We start from the raw sequence: 13859 nt of genomic DNA on the forward strand, positions 1-13859 counted from the left end.
TCCATTGTTTGCAACTTAACACATGTTTTCTTCTCAACAGGAGTCAACTGAGAGTTCAAATACAACAATTGAGGATGAAGATGTGAAAGGTATGGTTACATTAGAAATGGAAAATCCTAACTTGGAGTTTCATATATATCAGAAAAAAAATTATTTCAAATAACTAATAAGTTTAGGAACTAGGCCTATTCTAAGATACAAAAGTAATTTTCTTTTTAAAAGTATACTACTATTTTGATTATATGTATTGATTTTGTCAATTTTTTCACATATTCTTTTCTCTGTCTTGAAATAGAGACAAATGTGGTATATTTGAGCACATTGTGATTTTAACTACTAATGATGGTTTGAGGACATAATATCAAATTGTAAATGTATCAGTCAAAAGGTACTATAAAATGTACATCTATGTCTAGAAAACAGCTTATCTTCAAGAATAGAGTATGGAAAGAACCATTTTTTAAAACCTTTCATGGTCTTGGTGAATTTCAATGGAATTTCACATTTGGCAGCCTTTTTATCCTAGGTTTTTGTGCACTTTCCTAATATATTCTTGACCTCCATTCACTTCAATTACCCAGGTTCTTTTAGAAATATAAATGAGTCATTGCCAGCATTTCTGTGGACATCTCACTGCCTATGCACATATATACTAAACACACTTTTTACCTCTTTTTTGTCTCATGGCTGTTTTAGGAGTGTTAATTTTGGTTCAGTTGCTCTCATAGTTTTGTGTTCTCATTTTTGTGATTCCATGTATGTAACTACTAATTCTACCAGCCACTTGTCTAGAAGCCATTCCAAAAAAGAATGGTAACAATAGGGTGTTTAAAAAGTATTAAAGGGGGGCGCCTGGGTGGCGCAGTCGGTTAAGCGTCCGACTTCAGCCAGGTCACGATCTCGCGGTCCGGGAGTTCGAGCCCCGCGTCAGGCTCTGGGCTGATGGCTCAGAACCTGGAGCCTGTTTCCGATTCTGTGTCTCCCTCTCTCTCTGCCCCTCCCCCGTTCAGGCTCTGTCTCTCTCTGTCCCAAAAATAAATAAAAACGTTGAAAAAAAAAAATTAAAAAGTATTAAAGGATGTATTAAAGGAAAATAAGTATAAAACAAATTCAGAGAAATGATTCATCAGATAGTTAAACATTATTTGGAAAGATTACCCAACAGTGTCAACATGGGCTTTAATTCTGTAGGTGGCATTAGTAAGACATGGTCTTGGATAACTGTATTATTCATGTTGTAGAAAGAAAGAAGCTGGAAATTCTCAGGTCAGGGAGGCATCTAGGCAATTGAGGAAATAAAAATACGTATAAACCACAAGTTGCCAGTCACCTATGCTGACTTTTCCTCTTTGGTTGAATAGAACAGCTGATTCTATTAAAGTGTACTCTCTATTTATATTTTAGTGCACTGACCTAAGTCTGCTAGAGGTAGTCGGTCATTTTTTTTCTTTTTACAGTGGAAAGGTGGAGAGCTGTGTCGAGGACATTGTTCAGTAGGTCTATTCATCTCACTCTTGCCCCTGAGCTAAAATTTGAACACAAGTAATTTTATGAATCATTGATGCCAGTCGCATTAGATAAAGAGATTTTTTTAACCAAATAAGCAGATACCCCATTTAGCTTTATCAGTGATTCAGAAAGCATCATCTTTGTAAGTTGGATTCATTAGCTCTTTCAGCCAAGCAAAATGTTTATATGACTTTATACATTCTTCTCTTGGGCAAGAATCAGAGAGGGGAAATAAAGTGGCATTAGCCACTAGAGAGACTGAATCTTTAAACAGCTGAATGATATTAGAATAACAACACCTCGGTATGTGTAGTTCATCCTAATAAACCTATTCCTTGGTGATCACAAGCAGGGTTTTAATAAGCAGTCTTTCTCACCTGAATTTGACTCTTTACTAGGTTTTGGTTTAGGATGATCGGTATTAATCCTATGTAAATATCAACATGTAAACAGAATCTCACCTTATAGTTTATATTTTTGATGAAATAAAATTATATCAGCACTTCTCAGAAAACTGTTCTCTTCAAATCACAACAATGATATTGATTTCATGTTGTCCCTGGGATCTCACAAATTGAGTTAGTATTTGTCTTTATGGTTACATGCTGAGACTATACATAGCAAATGTTAGAGCAATTAAGCATGATACTGAGATGGAGAGAAATGTCCAGTTGATTACTGAGCCCAAAGTGCTTTGGTTTATTTCCTTGAATTCAATAACTAAGTTATTTAAGTTTCTGCTTAATTCTCCTTGTGTGGATGTGGCCACAGAGTCACAGATATAACACATTAGGCATCATTTGTATGCTCTGTAAGACCCACACAGCTCTTTGGTGGCTAACATTTTTTTAATATTGAATGATATAAGAAACCTTTCGGAATAGAAGACACTTTAAGAAATCACCCAGGCCACGATTCTGACTACAAGACAGGTGGCATATAAATTGTCACATATATTTTTAATGTAGTTATTGTGCTAGTGATAGGCTTGTGTGGGAATCTCTTCATTAATCAGTACACAGGCCTTCAGAAAGACCCTAATTGATTTCTTCATTTGTACAACCATGTTCTTTTTCTCTTTACCCCAGAGTTTGCTATAGCTATGAGTAGTTTGGTAGAGAATATTTATTGACCAGCTCTGTTAGAACCCAAATTTACCTGTATATCTAAGCTCTAAGAACTCAGAAAGGCCATCAGTTATATAACCTGACCAAAGCCACACCCTCTCTATAAAACCATATCCTTTCTACAAAATTGGGTGTCTTTCTTCCCACATACACTTGACAATAACTTTGTTATCAGGGTAAAACACTAGACTTTTCAACATATTCTCAAATGCATAATCTCCCAGCACACTCCTGCATGCAGTCACATGTTCCATCCATTCCTGGTGGCTGTCCCACCTAACACCAGCACCTAGACTTGCATTGTTTCATGGTGGCATATCATCCCTAGAATACTACAGCACATGCTTCCCATGCCAGTGTAGTGCACATTCTGTCCACTCCCCAAGGACCAACCTGGCAGTGACAGTTATACACCCTCTCTACTGTAAAGGAACATAGTGGGGAATATTAACACATCGTGGTGACCTAGCCAAAGGAAGAAATGAGGTTAAACCAATGGCAGAATACCTTTTTCTGGCCTTCTCAAGGTGGCGGGGGGGGGGGGGGGCGCGGAGAGGGTAGATAGGCTAACTGCTCTTAAAGAAGGTGGGAGGTAGAAGTCATAGTAGACTGGTAGTCCTTCACATTCAGGAAAACCTAGAGCATCTAGAAAGCCAGGATTTTGAAAAGATCATTTTCTTTGAGCTATCCTTATTAGTTTCTGTTCAAAATGGCCTTTGGTTTTCAAAAGGCCCCAATCTGTGTGTTATTCTTGAGCTGTATCTAGGCTACCTCAGTTTCTTCATTCAGCAAGTATTTTTTTGAATGCCTACTGTTTGCCTGAGCTCCACATCTTTGGGTGAACTAGTCTTATTCAAGAGCTTTCAGCAACTCAGAGTCAAGACATTCTTTACGCTTTACGTAAAGCTTTTATGCTATGATTTAGGCTGTTTCTCTCCTTTAACTCAATAAATATAAAGAAAATATGCTTTAAAAAGTGAGACCCAAGAAAAATGGTATTTTATATCTAAAAGTCATTTTTCATTTTTTAAAAAACCTTCAGCATTTAGTTACAACCATAACATTTCCCTTCCCAAGCTCACGGTCATCCTAAGGAATTTGCATTCTTTTACAACTCTTCTTTATAAAAGCTTCTCAAGTTTGCTGTTTTCTCTCCCCAAGGCAATGTGGACTTCCTAGTGTGGATTTTTTGAGCCACTCCCTAATTTTGTCCTATATTCAAAACCGAATATTATCTTTAATGCTATGTCTGTAAACTCATCAGGAAACTCAGTGTAATGGAAGGACACTATTGGCCTAAAAATAAAGAGGGGTCTTAATGAGGCATAGTTATTACTACCCAGAAACAAACAAAATAAGTTTTCCTATTAGAGTTTACTGGTGTTCTCAAAATATGAATTTTTTAGGTCTAAAATTATTGAAATAGTCGTTCCATTTTGAATACATTTCTAGTAAAACATTTTCGTTAATTTAAGGTGTTAAAAACAGCTATCATCATTGGCCTTTAATTAGTAGATGGCAACACTAACAGTGAAGCTCTCTAGGAGTATGGATGTCCTTAAAGCCAGTGATATGTAGTAATGGTCCTCTCAGCACTGTCTATATTCAAAGACTGTCCTTTGGTTTGTGGCTGTAGCCAGTTTGCAGGGCCTGTGACTGTATGCCACAATTTCTCTCTACCTCATAACCTGCCCGACACCATTGCTCAGAGTCAGCTACTTCTTCCTGAGGGGTATGCATCGGTTTGGTCCATCTGCTGCTCTTTCCCAGAGTTCCAGAGTTGCGTGACACATGTTGAAGTTGGAATCCTCTGTGCCCTTATGTCATTTCTGTCACTCACCCTGCTTCCAGCATCTCATTACATTGAGCAGCTGCTTGGATCTCTTGCTGCATTTCATCTTTCTTGTGGGTCTAGACCATAGGAGTTCTGTACAGCAAGCAGAAATGTATCGCTATCAGCCTGTGTGTGGGGACTTCATTCTAGTTTATCCTCTTTTTCCTTTTGCTGAAAAATAGATGATGACAATGAACTTGCATAGAATGTTTGCAGAAGGCCCAGTTAAGGGCAAGGGTGTTGACACCTTTATCACTTGAATGGGGCCTGGCATTTGAGGACATCTGGATTTCAAAGTCTTGGCTACTCTACACACTCACTTGATTAATGAGCTTTTTGTGTATGTCTTTGTAAATGTGTACATTAGTGGACAATGTGATGAGACTAAATACTCAGATTCAACTATTCTTAAGTTATCTTTTCAACAGAAGACCGTCATTGTTGGGTAGGATTCCCTAAGGCAGATGATCAGGCGATACCAATCTTCCTCAGATTCCCCTGCAGTAACTCAGCACTTGTCTTACATGCTTTTCTCCCTTCAAGCGAGTCTGCAAATCAAGAGACTTCTGGTTATTTTATTTAAGAACCTTTGATAATTGTGTCATTCCATTAGGTTAAAAGTGTCTTAGAAGATCTGTAGTGCAGTGCATAATAACTTCTTTCAGGTTTCTAATCCAAAATTTGATTTTTAAAAGGGTTTATTTAGAAAAATTCATGTCTGTATGTGTGTATCTTCCTGTCGATCCTTTAACTTTTAAATCAGGATCAATAACTTATAGAACTGATGCAGAATTTATTCTGCTCTACCACCAATATAAAATAACTTCATTTTCTCTTTATTGTTCTTTTTGACATTCCTTTATTTTACCTCCGTACTCATTCATAATTTCTCATTTAGTCTTTGCCTTCTGCTATGTTTGTATCTTAAATTTGTCAGTGACAGCCTCAGGCTTCTTTAGCCATGCCGGCAAAATACAGGATCAAAACCACTGCCAACTCTAGCTTAAAACAAAGTCCTAAATCGAAAGGAACAAAACCAATAAAAACATGTAACCATTCATTTCATCATTAGGAAAACACAGGCTCGTTCTATGTTAATAGATTTTCACCAAAGTTTCTATAAATGGCTTTCTTAGAAAGTTTGCAAAACCCTGTATACACCTTTAGAAAACAATGGAGCATTATTTTATTAAATAATGCATAAATTCTAAATCATGTATGTTCTAAGACTCCTCCTACCTTAATTTTTGGATTCTTTTTTTTTTTTTTTTTTTTTTTAAATTTTTTTTTTTCAACGTTTATTTATTTTTGGGACAGAGAGAGACAGAGCATGAACGAGGGAGGGGCAGAGAGAGGGAGTCACAGAATCAGAAACAGGCTCCAGGCTCTGAGCCATCAGCCCAGAGCCCGACGCGGGGCTCGAACTCACGGACCGCGAGATCGTGACCTGGCTGAAGTCGGACGCTTAACCGACTGCGCCACCCAGGCGCCCCTAGATTCTTTTTTTTTTTAATGTTTATTTATTTTTGAGACAGAGAGAGACAGAGCATGAATGAGGGGAGGGTCAGAGAGAGAGGGAGACACAGAATCTGAAACAGGTTCCAGGCTCTGAGCTGTCAGCACAGAGCCCAACGCGGGGCTTGAACTCACGGACCATGAGATCATGACCTGAGCCGAAGCTGAGCCGAAGTCCGACGCTTAACCGACTGAGCCACCCAGGCGCCCCTTTTTTTTTAAGGTTAAAATATTGTGTTTACAAAACGTGCTTTTCATGTTTATATAGAGACTGGGCTACAGGTTTAGCATTTTTACGGACAAAGCGTTGTGACATAGAAAACAGATTAATGTATGGCATTTTGGCCAGGTTTGGCTCTCCCATAAGAAAAAAAATAGGGTAATTTATTCTAACATACTTTTCTAATACTCATATTTAAAATGACCATCAAGGATCCATATCAGGGCACAACCTGTTAGCTAAATTAACAATTGCCTTTCAGAATTGAAACCTAAAAATATTTGCTAATTGCTGTATTTTTTTGTATGTTATTCCTTGAAAACAGATAAACTCCTGTTTATATTTTATTTTTACATTCACTTTATTTTAGTATTTTTAATGTTATTTTATTTTCATTCAGGTATAGTTAACATACAGTGTTATACTAGTTTCAGGTATAAAATACAGTGATCCAATACCTCCATACGTTACCCAGTGCTTATCATGACAAGTGCCCTCCTTAATCCCCATCACCTATTTCACACATCCCCCCACCCAGCTCCCCTCTGGTGATCATTAGTTTGTTCTCTATAATTAAGTCTGTTTCCTGGTTTGTCTCTCCCCCTGACCTTTCTCTCTCTCTCTCCCTCTTTTTCCTTCCTTTGCTTGTTTGTTTCGTTTCTTAAACCTCAAATATGAGTGAAATCATATGGTATTTGTCTTTCTCTGACTTGCCTTGTGCAAAAGTGTTTTCGTTTGATGTAGTCCTGATAGTGTAGTTTTGCTTTTATTTCCTGTGCCTCAGGAGACATGTTTAGAAAAATGTTGCTATGTGGATGGAATTGGAAGGTATTATGCCAAGTGAAATAAATCAGTCATAGAAGGACAGATATCATATATTTGTACTCATATGTGGATCTTGAGAAACTTAAGAGAAGACTGTGGGAAAACGGAAGGAAAAAAAATAGTTACAAACAGAGAGGGAAGGAAGCAAACCATAAGAGACTTGTAAATACAGAGAACAAACTGAGGGTGGATGGGGGGGGTGGAGAGGGGAAATGGGTGATGGGCATTGAGGAGGGCACTTGTTGGGATGAGCACTGGGTGTTGTATGTAAGTGACGAACGACGGGAATCTACCCCAAAAACCTAGAGCACACTTTACACACTGTATGTTAGCCAATTTGACGATCAATCGATCAATCAATCAATAGAAATTTTGGACAAAAAAAAAATATTGCTATGGCCAGTCTCAGAGACATTACTGCCAGGATGTTTATGGCTTCAGGTCTCACATTTAGGTCTTTAATCCATTTTGAGTTTATTTTTGTGTATGGTATAAGAAAGTGGCCAAGTTTCATTCTTTTGCATGTTGCTGTCCAGTTTTCCCAACACCATTTGTTGAAGAGACTGTTTTTTTCCCCCATTGGATATTCTTTCTTGCTTTGTTGAAGATTAGTTAATCATATAATTGTGGGTTCATTTCCTGGTTTTCTGTTCTATTCCATAGATCTGAGTGTCTCTTTTTGTGCCAGTACCATACTGTTTTGATTACTGTAGCTTTGTAATATAACTCAAGGCCTGGAATTGTGATACCTCTAGTTTGGTTTTTCTTTTTCAAAATTCCTTTGGCTGTTTGTGGTCTTTTGTGGTTCTATATAAATTATAGTATTTTTTGTTCTATCTCATGAGAAATGCTGTGTGTATTTACATAGGGATTGCATAAAGCCTGTAGATTGCTTTGGGTAATATAGACATTTTAACAATATTTGTTCTTCCAATCCATGAGCATAGAATGTCTTTCTATTTCTTTGTGTCATCTTCAATTTCCTTTATCAATGTTTTATATTTTTCAGAATACAAGTCTTTCACCTCTTTGGTTTGGTTTATCCTTTGGTATCTATTATTTGGGGCACAATTGCAAGTGGGATTGTTTCCTGAATTTTTCCTTTTGCTTCATTATTAGTGTATAGAAGTGCAACGGATTTCTGTAGGTTGAATTTGTATCCTGTGATATTGCTGAATTCATATATATGTTCTGGTAGTTTTACATGGAGTCTTTAAGGATTTCTATACATAGTGTCATGTCATCTGCAAATAGTGAAAATTTTACTTCTTCCTTACCAGCATGGATGCCTTTTCTTTCTTTTTGTTTTCTAATACCTGTGGCTAGGACTTCTACTACGATGTTGAATAAAAGTGTTGAGAGTGGACATCCTTGTCTTTTTCCTGACCTTAGGAGGAAAGCTCTTAGTTATCCCCCCACTGTGGGTTTTTCATATATGGCCTTTATTATGTGGAGGTATGTTCCCTCTAAACCTACTTTGTTGAGGGTTTTTATCATGAATAGGTGTTGTACTTTGTCAATTGTATCTGCATCTATTGAAATAAGCATATGGTTTTTTTTTCTTTCATTTTCTTATTGATGTGACATATCACATTGATTGATTTGCGAATATTGAACCACCCTTTCATTCCAGGAATAAATCTCACTTGGTTGTGGTGAATGATTTTTTTAATGTATTGTTGGATTCAGTTTGCTAGGACAGTATTTTGTTGAGTATTTTTGCATCTGTGTTCATCACAGATATTGGCCTGTAGTATGTTTTTTGTGTAATGTCTTTATCTACTTTTGGTATCAGGATGATAGTGACCTCATAGAATTTGGAAGTTTTTCTTCTATTTTTTGGAATAGTTTGAGTAGAAAAGGTATTAACTCTTCTTTAAATGTTTGGTAGAATTCACCTGTGAAGCCAGGTGGTCCTGGACTTTATTTGTTGGGAGTTTTTATTGCTGATTCAATCTCTTGCCTGGTAATCGATGTATTCAGATTTTCTATTTCTTCCTTCTTTAGTTTTGATAGGTTAAATGTTTCTAGATATTTATCCATTTTTTCTAGGTTGTCTAATTTGTTGGTGTACAGTTTTCATAATATTCTCTTACAATTTGTATTTCTGCAGTGTTAGTTGTTATTTCTCCTCTTTCATTAGAGATTTTGTTTGAGTCTATTCTCTTGCTCTCTCTCCCTCTTTGAGGAGTCTTGCCAGAGGTTTATCAATTTTGTTCATCTTTTCATAGAACCAGGTCCTGCTTTCATTGATCTGTTCCTTTTTTTTTTTTTTAGTTTCCATATATTTTATTTCTTCTGTAATCTTTATTATTTCCTTCTTCCTACTGGTTTCAGGTTTTGTGTGTGTGTGTGTGTGTGTGTGTGTGTGTGTGTGTGTTGTTTTTGTTTTTGTTTTTGTTTTTATAGCTCCTATAGGTATAATCTTAGGTTTTTCTTCCTTCTTGTAGTATAAACTTCCCTCTCAGAACCACTTTTTCTGCATCCCAAAGGTTTTGAACAGTTTTGTTCTCATTTCTGTTTCTTTCCGTATACTTTTTGATTTCTTTGAATAATTTCCATATCATAATTAAACTATCAGTTTTTTTAGCTTTGAATTCATTTTAATAATTGAGAGCTTAAACATCTAGCATATACTATTCATAGATAATTACTTTATATGGAAGTTAACAGTATAAGAGGCAATGAGACTCACAATTTATATAATCAAAAATTTCATAGTAAGATCTAATTTACATTATAATATAGTTGCATATGTATTAAGTGTAAAACTTTGTCTTTTTTTACATTTACCTATATTTCCCATTACCTAATAAAAATGGTGCCATAAGCAGCTTAATTTAAAGTTATCTTCAAGTTTTAAAGTATTTTATTACTTTCTCTGTCTCCCTTACCTTTTCAGATTGTAACTTTATTATTTTTTTTAATGATATAAAAAATATTAGCAAGGATCTGATTGGAATCCAGAGTTTATACTCTTGTTTGTAGTTCTTTAATCTAACTTATTTAAAACACGTTGCATAACTTCTCTGTGGCTCAATCTTTCCCAGGTCACATAATTTAAATACTGAAATCAGGGGCACCTGGGTGGCACAGTCGGTTAAGCGTCCGACTTCAGCCAGGTCACGATCTCGCGGTCCGTGAGTTCGAGCCCCGCGTCAGGCTCTGGGCTGATGGCTCAGAGGCTGGAGCCTGTTTCCGATTCTGTGTCTCCCTCTCTCTCTGCCCCTCCCCCGTTCATGCTCTGTCTCTCTCTGTCCCAAAAATAAATAAACGTTGAAAAAAAAAATTAAAAAAAATAAATAAATAAATACTGAAATCAATAATACAGAGTTGTAAGGTTTTTATCAACCCTACTTTAATACAATAGATTTTTATGAAGTCTCATATTTTAAAGTGTCTGCAATTACACATTATAAAATAGTATAAATATAGATGTTATAAACTATTCAAAACAATTATAAAAAGACATTCAGGAATAAAGTTGAATTCAGGAATAAATTGCTGCAGTTTTATGGAATATTATTACAATGGGAAAATATGGTCCACTAAACTATATGTTCAAAATGTTATCATAGCACTGATGGACTGTAAAATTAGTACTTTAAACACATCCCAGCAAGAATTATTATGGGACTGTATTTCATGTTTTTAAGGTATCTACTATCTACAATTACTTTAAATATCTATACTTATTTTACCTCATACATTTCTATGCATAAACTATATTTATATTTTATTAGCTATAAATTTATATAATTCTGAAATTATTTATTAGAATAAAATACTTTAATGAAATACTATTTCCTTTGCTGAGTTTGTATTATTTTATGTCTCAATCGTTTAGTGAGTCTTCTTGTAAATCAATGAAATGGCTTTTTTTTTTTTTTTTTTTTTTTTTTTTTTGGTATGGACTTCTGCTCAAATCCCTTTGATTTGTTCAGGAGGCATTAAGTCTAAGGCAGTCAAATAAATAAATCTGAGTTCTGTGCATTTTTACTATTTTACCTGGTTGCAGGTCATTCCATTTCAGACCATGTTAAGTGGAGATATTATAAGAAGAAGCAGAGAAGGTATTACTGAATGAAAGAGCTTAATGGAAGAGATTATGTAGAAGTAAAGGATTTTTTTTTGCATCTTGAGTAGTGGTATTTTCATTATTCAATTCAAATAGTCAATGAATACTCTGTAGGTACCTCCAGTGTAAGATGTACTAAGTAAGCACTTAGCCACATTTCTTGCCCTGGTGAGTGAGTCTATAAAAGACAAAGACAGTTCTGCATGATAACATACCTTCTTTGTTTCTGGCTGGTATTTAGATAATTATAAAAGAAAGAATAATATGTTCACTAAAAAACAAATATAAGGACACAGCTAGAGTCATATATATGTGAGCAATACAGAAAATTTCAGATGCATGTAACACATGTAATTCCTAACAAAGAGACCACTGTTTGGATCCAGTTTTGTTTTTTAGAAAAAAATTATTGAGCATCATTTGTGTGCTGGATTTGATAGACTAGGCTGAGGCTAAAAAGGCTTACATTTTTCCTTATGGAGTTATCAGTGTTATAGTATCCTCTTTAATGAAATTATACCTGGGTACATTTCCCCAGTGAATGGCTATTTTTGCATTAAAATTTTATTCTGTGTTAAAGACAATTTCTTCCAGGATACATGTGAATTAGTCTGTCAGTTTTCTTCCTTTCTTTCATATATATATATATGTATGTAATGGTATAACATTTTTCTCCTGGCCAGTGTTGTTTAGTAGAATTTGCCCACCCATTATATTAAAATAAGCATTATAGTTGATACAGAAAGACTGATTTAATTGTTGGTATTGCAGTGATTTGTTTTATGGTGATAAAATGAATGTCCCTGCTAGAGCCATATTATTCTTAATCACTTATATGTGGGTACTATAGCACCCAAAGGAAACAATTTGCAATATGCAAGTACCTTTGGATGTTTGGTTTGATCTCTTTAGATTAGATGAGAAAATTTAAAAACTACACTTGGGTTTGAACATTCCTAAACTATTCAATTATGTTTTCTTTAAGAGGAAACCTACATCATACTATCAGTGCAAGTCTGCAGTGTTTTGATGTAACTGCATTATTCCTATATATCATGTCTCCAACCTTTTTTCATAATATCTGTGATCAAGTGCATCTATGAAAACTGAACTTGATATGCCTATGGTATATTCTAGTTCCTTTAATACTCCCAGGTCATCATCTTAGAACTTTCTTTGTCAAAAAAAAAAAAAATAGAACTTTCTTTGTCTCCTCAGTTTTGCTTATACCCTGCATTCAGTCTATCAGCAAATCCAACGGACTCCCCTTTCAAAATACACACATTTTTTTCCCACTTGACAGCTGCTCACTAACTCTACTCCCACCACCCTGGTCCAAGATAGCATTATCTTTTGGCCATATTATTGATGTGACTTCTTATCCAGTCTGCTCGCTTTAGCATTACTTGATTATAGTTTATTCACAACATAGTAGTCAGGGTGACACTTTCAACATATATCAGATTGTATAATGTTTCCACTCTGTATTTTCTAGTGACTGCCAAAGCCATTTTATTATTTTCTTTTTTACTTTTTATTTTTATCCCAGTATAGTTAACATACAGACTGTTATATTAGTTTCAACATATAAAAAGTGCCAAAGCCCTTTTAGAATTGAACGTCCCTCCATGATGAGAACTTCCACCAGCCATGCCTTCCTTTACCATCTGGCCTCCTCTCATGTTATATACCTCAGGAACACTATTCCTGAAATGTATCAAGCAGGTTCCTGCCTTAGGGCCTTTTCACTTGCTGTTCCCTGCCTGTTATGTCTTGATACACATTCCATGTTGCTTGCTGCCTCCTCTTTTTATGTCTCTGATTAAATGATACCCTCTCAGACTTTGATGACCCTGCTTTAAATTGTGCGTTCAAATCCAGCCAATTCCATTCTTCTTCTCTGCTTTGCTTTTCCCCTAGTACTTTATATTATGTGAAATATTTATTTTACTTTTTTGTTTAATGTCTCTCTCTTCCTTTACTAGAACGTAAGTTTCTTCAGGGCAGAGATTTTTGTTTTGTCCCCTGCTGTATCTGCAGTATCTAAACCAGTGTTTGGTAATAATAGGAATAATAATAAATTGATGGAGGAAGGAAGTATGGTGGATACCAACCATGCCCTGTCCTACCAGCCAATAAAATGATGACAATACTTTCAAAGTTATGATCTCTCCATTTTTATCTTCATGGGTTTTTATGCAGATGCTCTGTGCCCCACCCCCCATAATTTAGGAGCTAAAGATATAGAAATTGCAAATGTAAAAAGTAACTCACATAGGATCCTCTTCCTTGTTTGGATGGCACATGTGCTTTGATGTCAAACATATTATGTTTGAATCTCAGCCCAGCCTTTGATGGGCTGTGTAATCCAACCCTTTATGTAAAACCTCTCTGAGTTGTATGTACATTAGAGATGATAGTATCTCAATACTTAATTTTTTATTTTTTACCTTCAAAAGTACAGTTTGATATGATTTATCCTAACAATAATAACAATAATAAAGCATGGTAATGTTCACTAGAGAGATTGTTAGTTAAATGCCTGGTATAATGTCTATCTCATGAGAGCTGCTTAGTGAAATTATACTATTTCTGGCCATTCTTTCCTATGAGTAGATGATATAAGCACCAAGGCTCACAATTCAAAGAGACCATAAATCTAAAGGGACCTGTTTTTTTTTTTTTTATTTTAGAATCAGTGTTTCTATTTCCTAAGCCATTTATTTCAGACAAGTGGGTAAACATTTATAA

General features: G+C 35.5%; 1 protein-coding gene across 21 annotated transcripts in view; it reads left to right on the forward strand.

Moving 5' to 3' along the window:
• CAMK2D (calcium/calmodulin dependent protein kinase II delta) overlaps positions 1–13859 on the forward strand; it is a 316290-nt gene that overhangs the window by 276408 nt on the left and 26023 nt on the right. For all 21 annotated transcript variants that reach the window (XM_043569767.1, XM_043569809.1, XM_043569848.1 and 18 more), the window contains one exon: positions 41–89. In XM_043569767.1, the coding sequence (XP_043425702.1) occupies positions 41–89 (49 nt within the window). The remainder of the gene's footprint in view (positions 1–40; positions 90–13859) is intronic.

This window comes from Prionailurus bengalensis, chromosome B1, assembly GCF_016509475.1.
Source record: "Prionailurus bengalensis isolate Pbe53 chromosome B1, Fcat_Pben_1.1_paternal_pri, whole genome shotgun sequence".
In the NCBI taxonomy this organism is placed as follows: domain Eukaryota; kingdom Metazoa; phylum Chordata; class Mammalia; order Carnivora; family Felidae; genus Prionailurus; species Prionailurus bengalensis.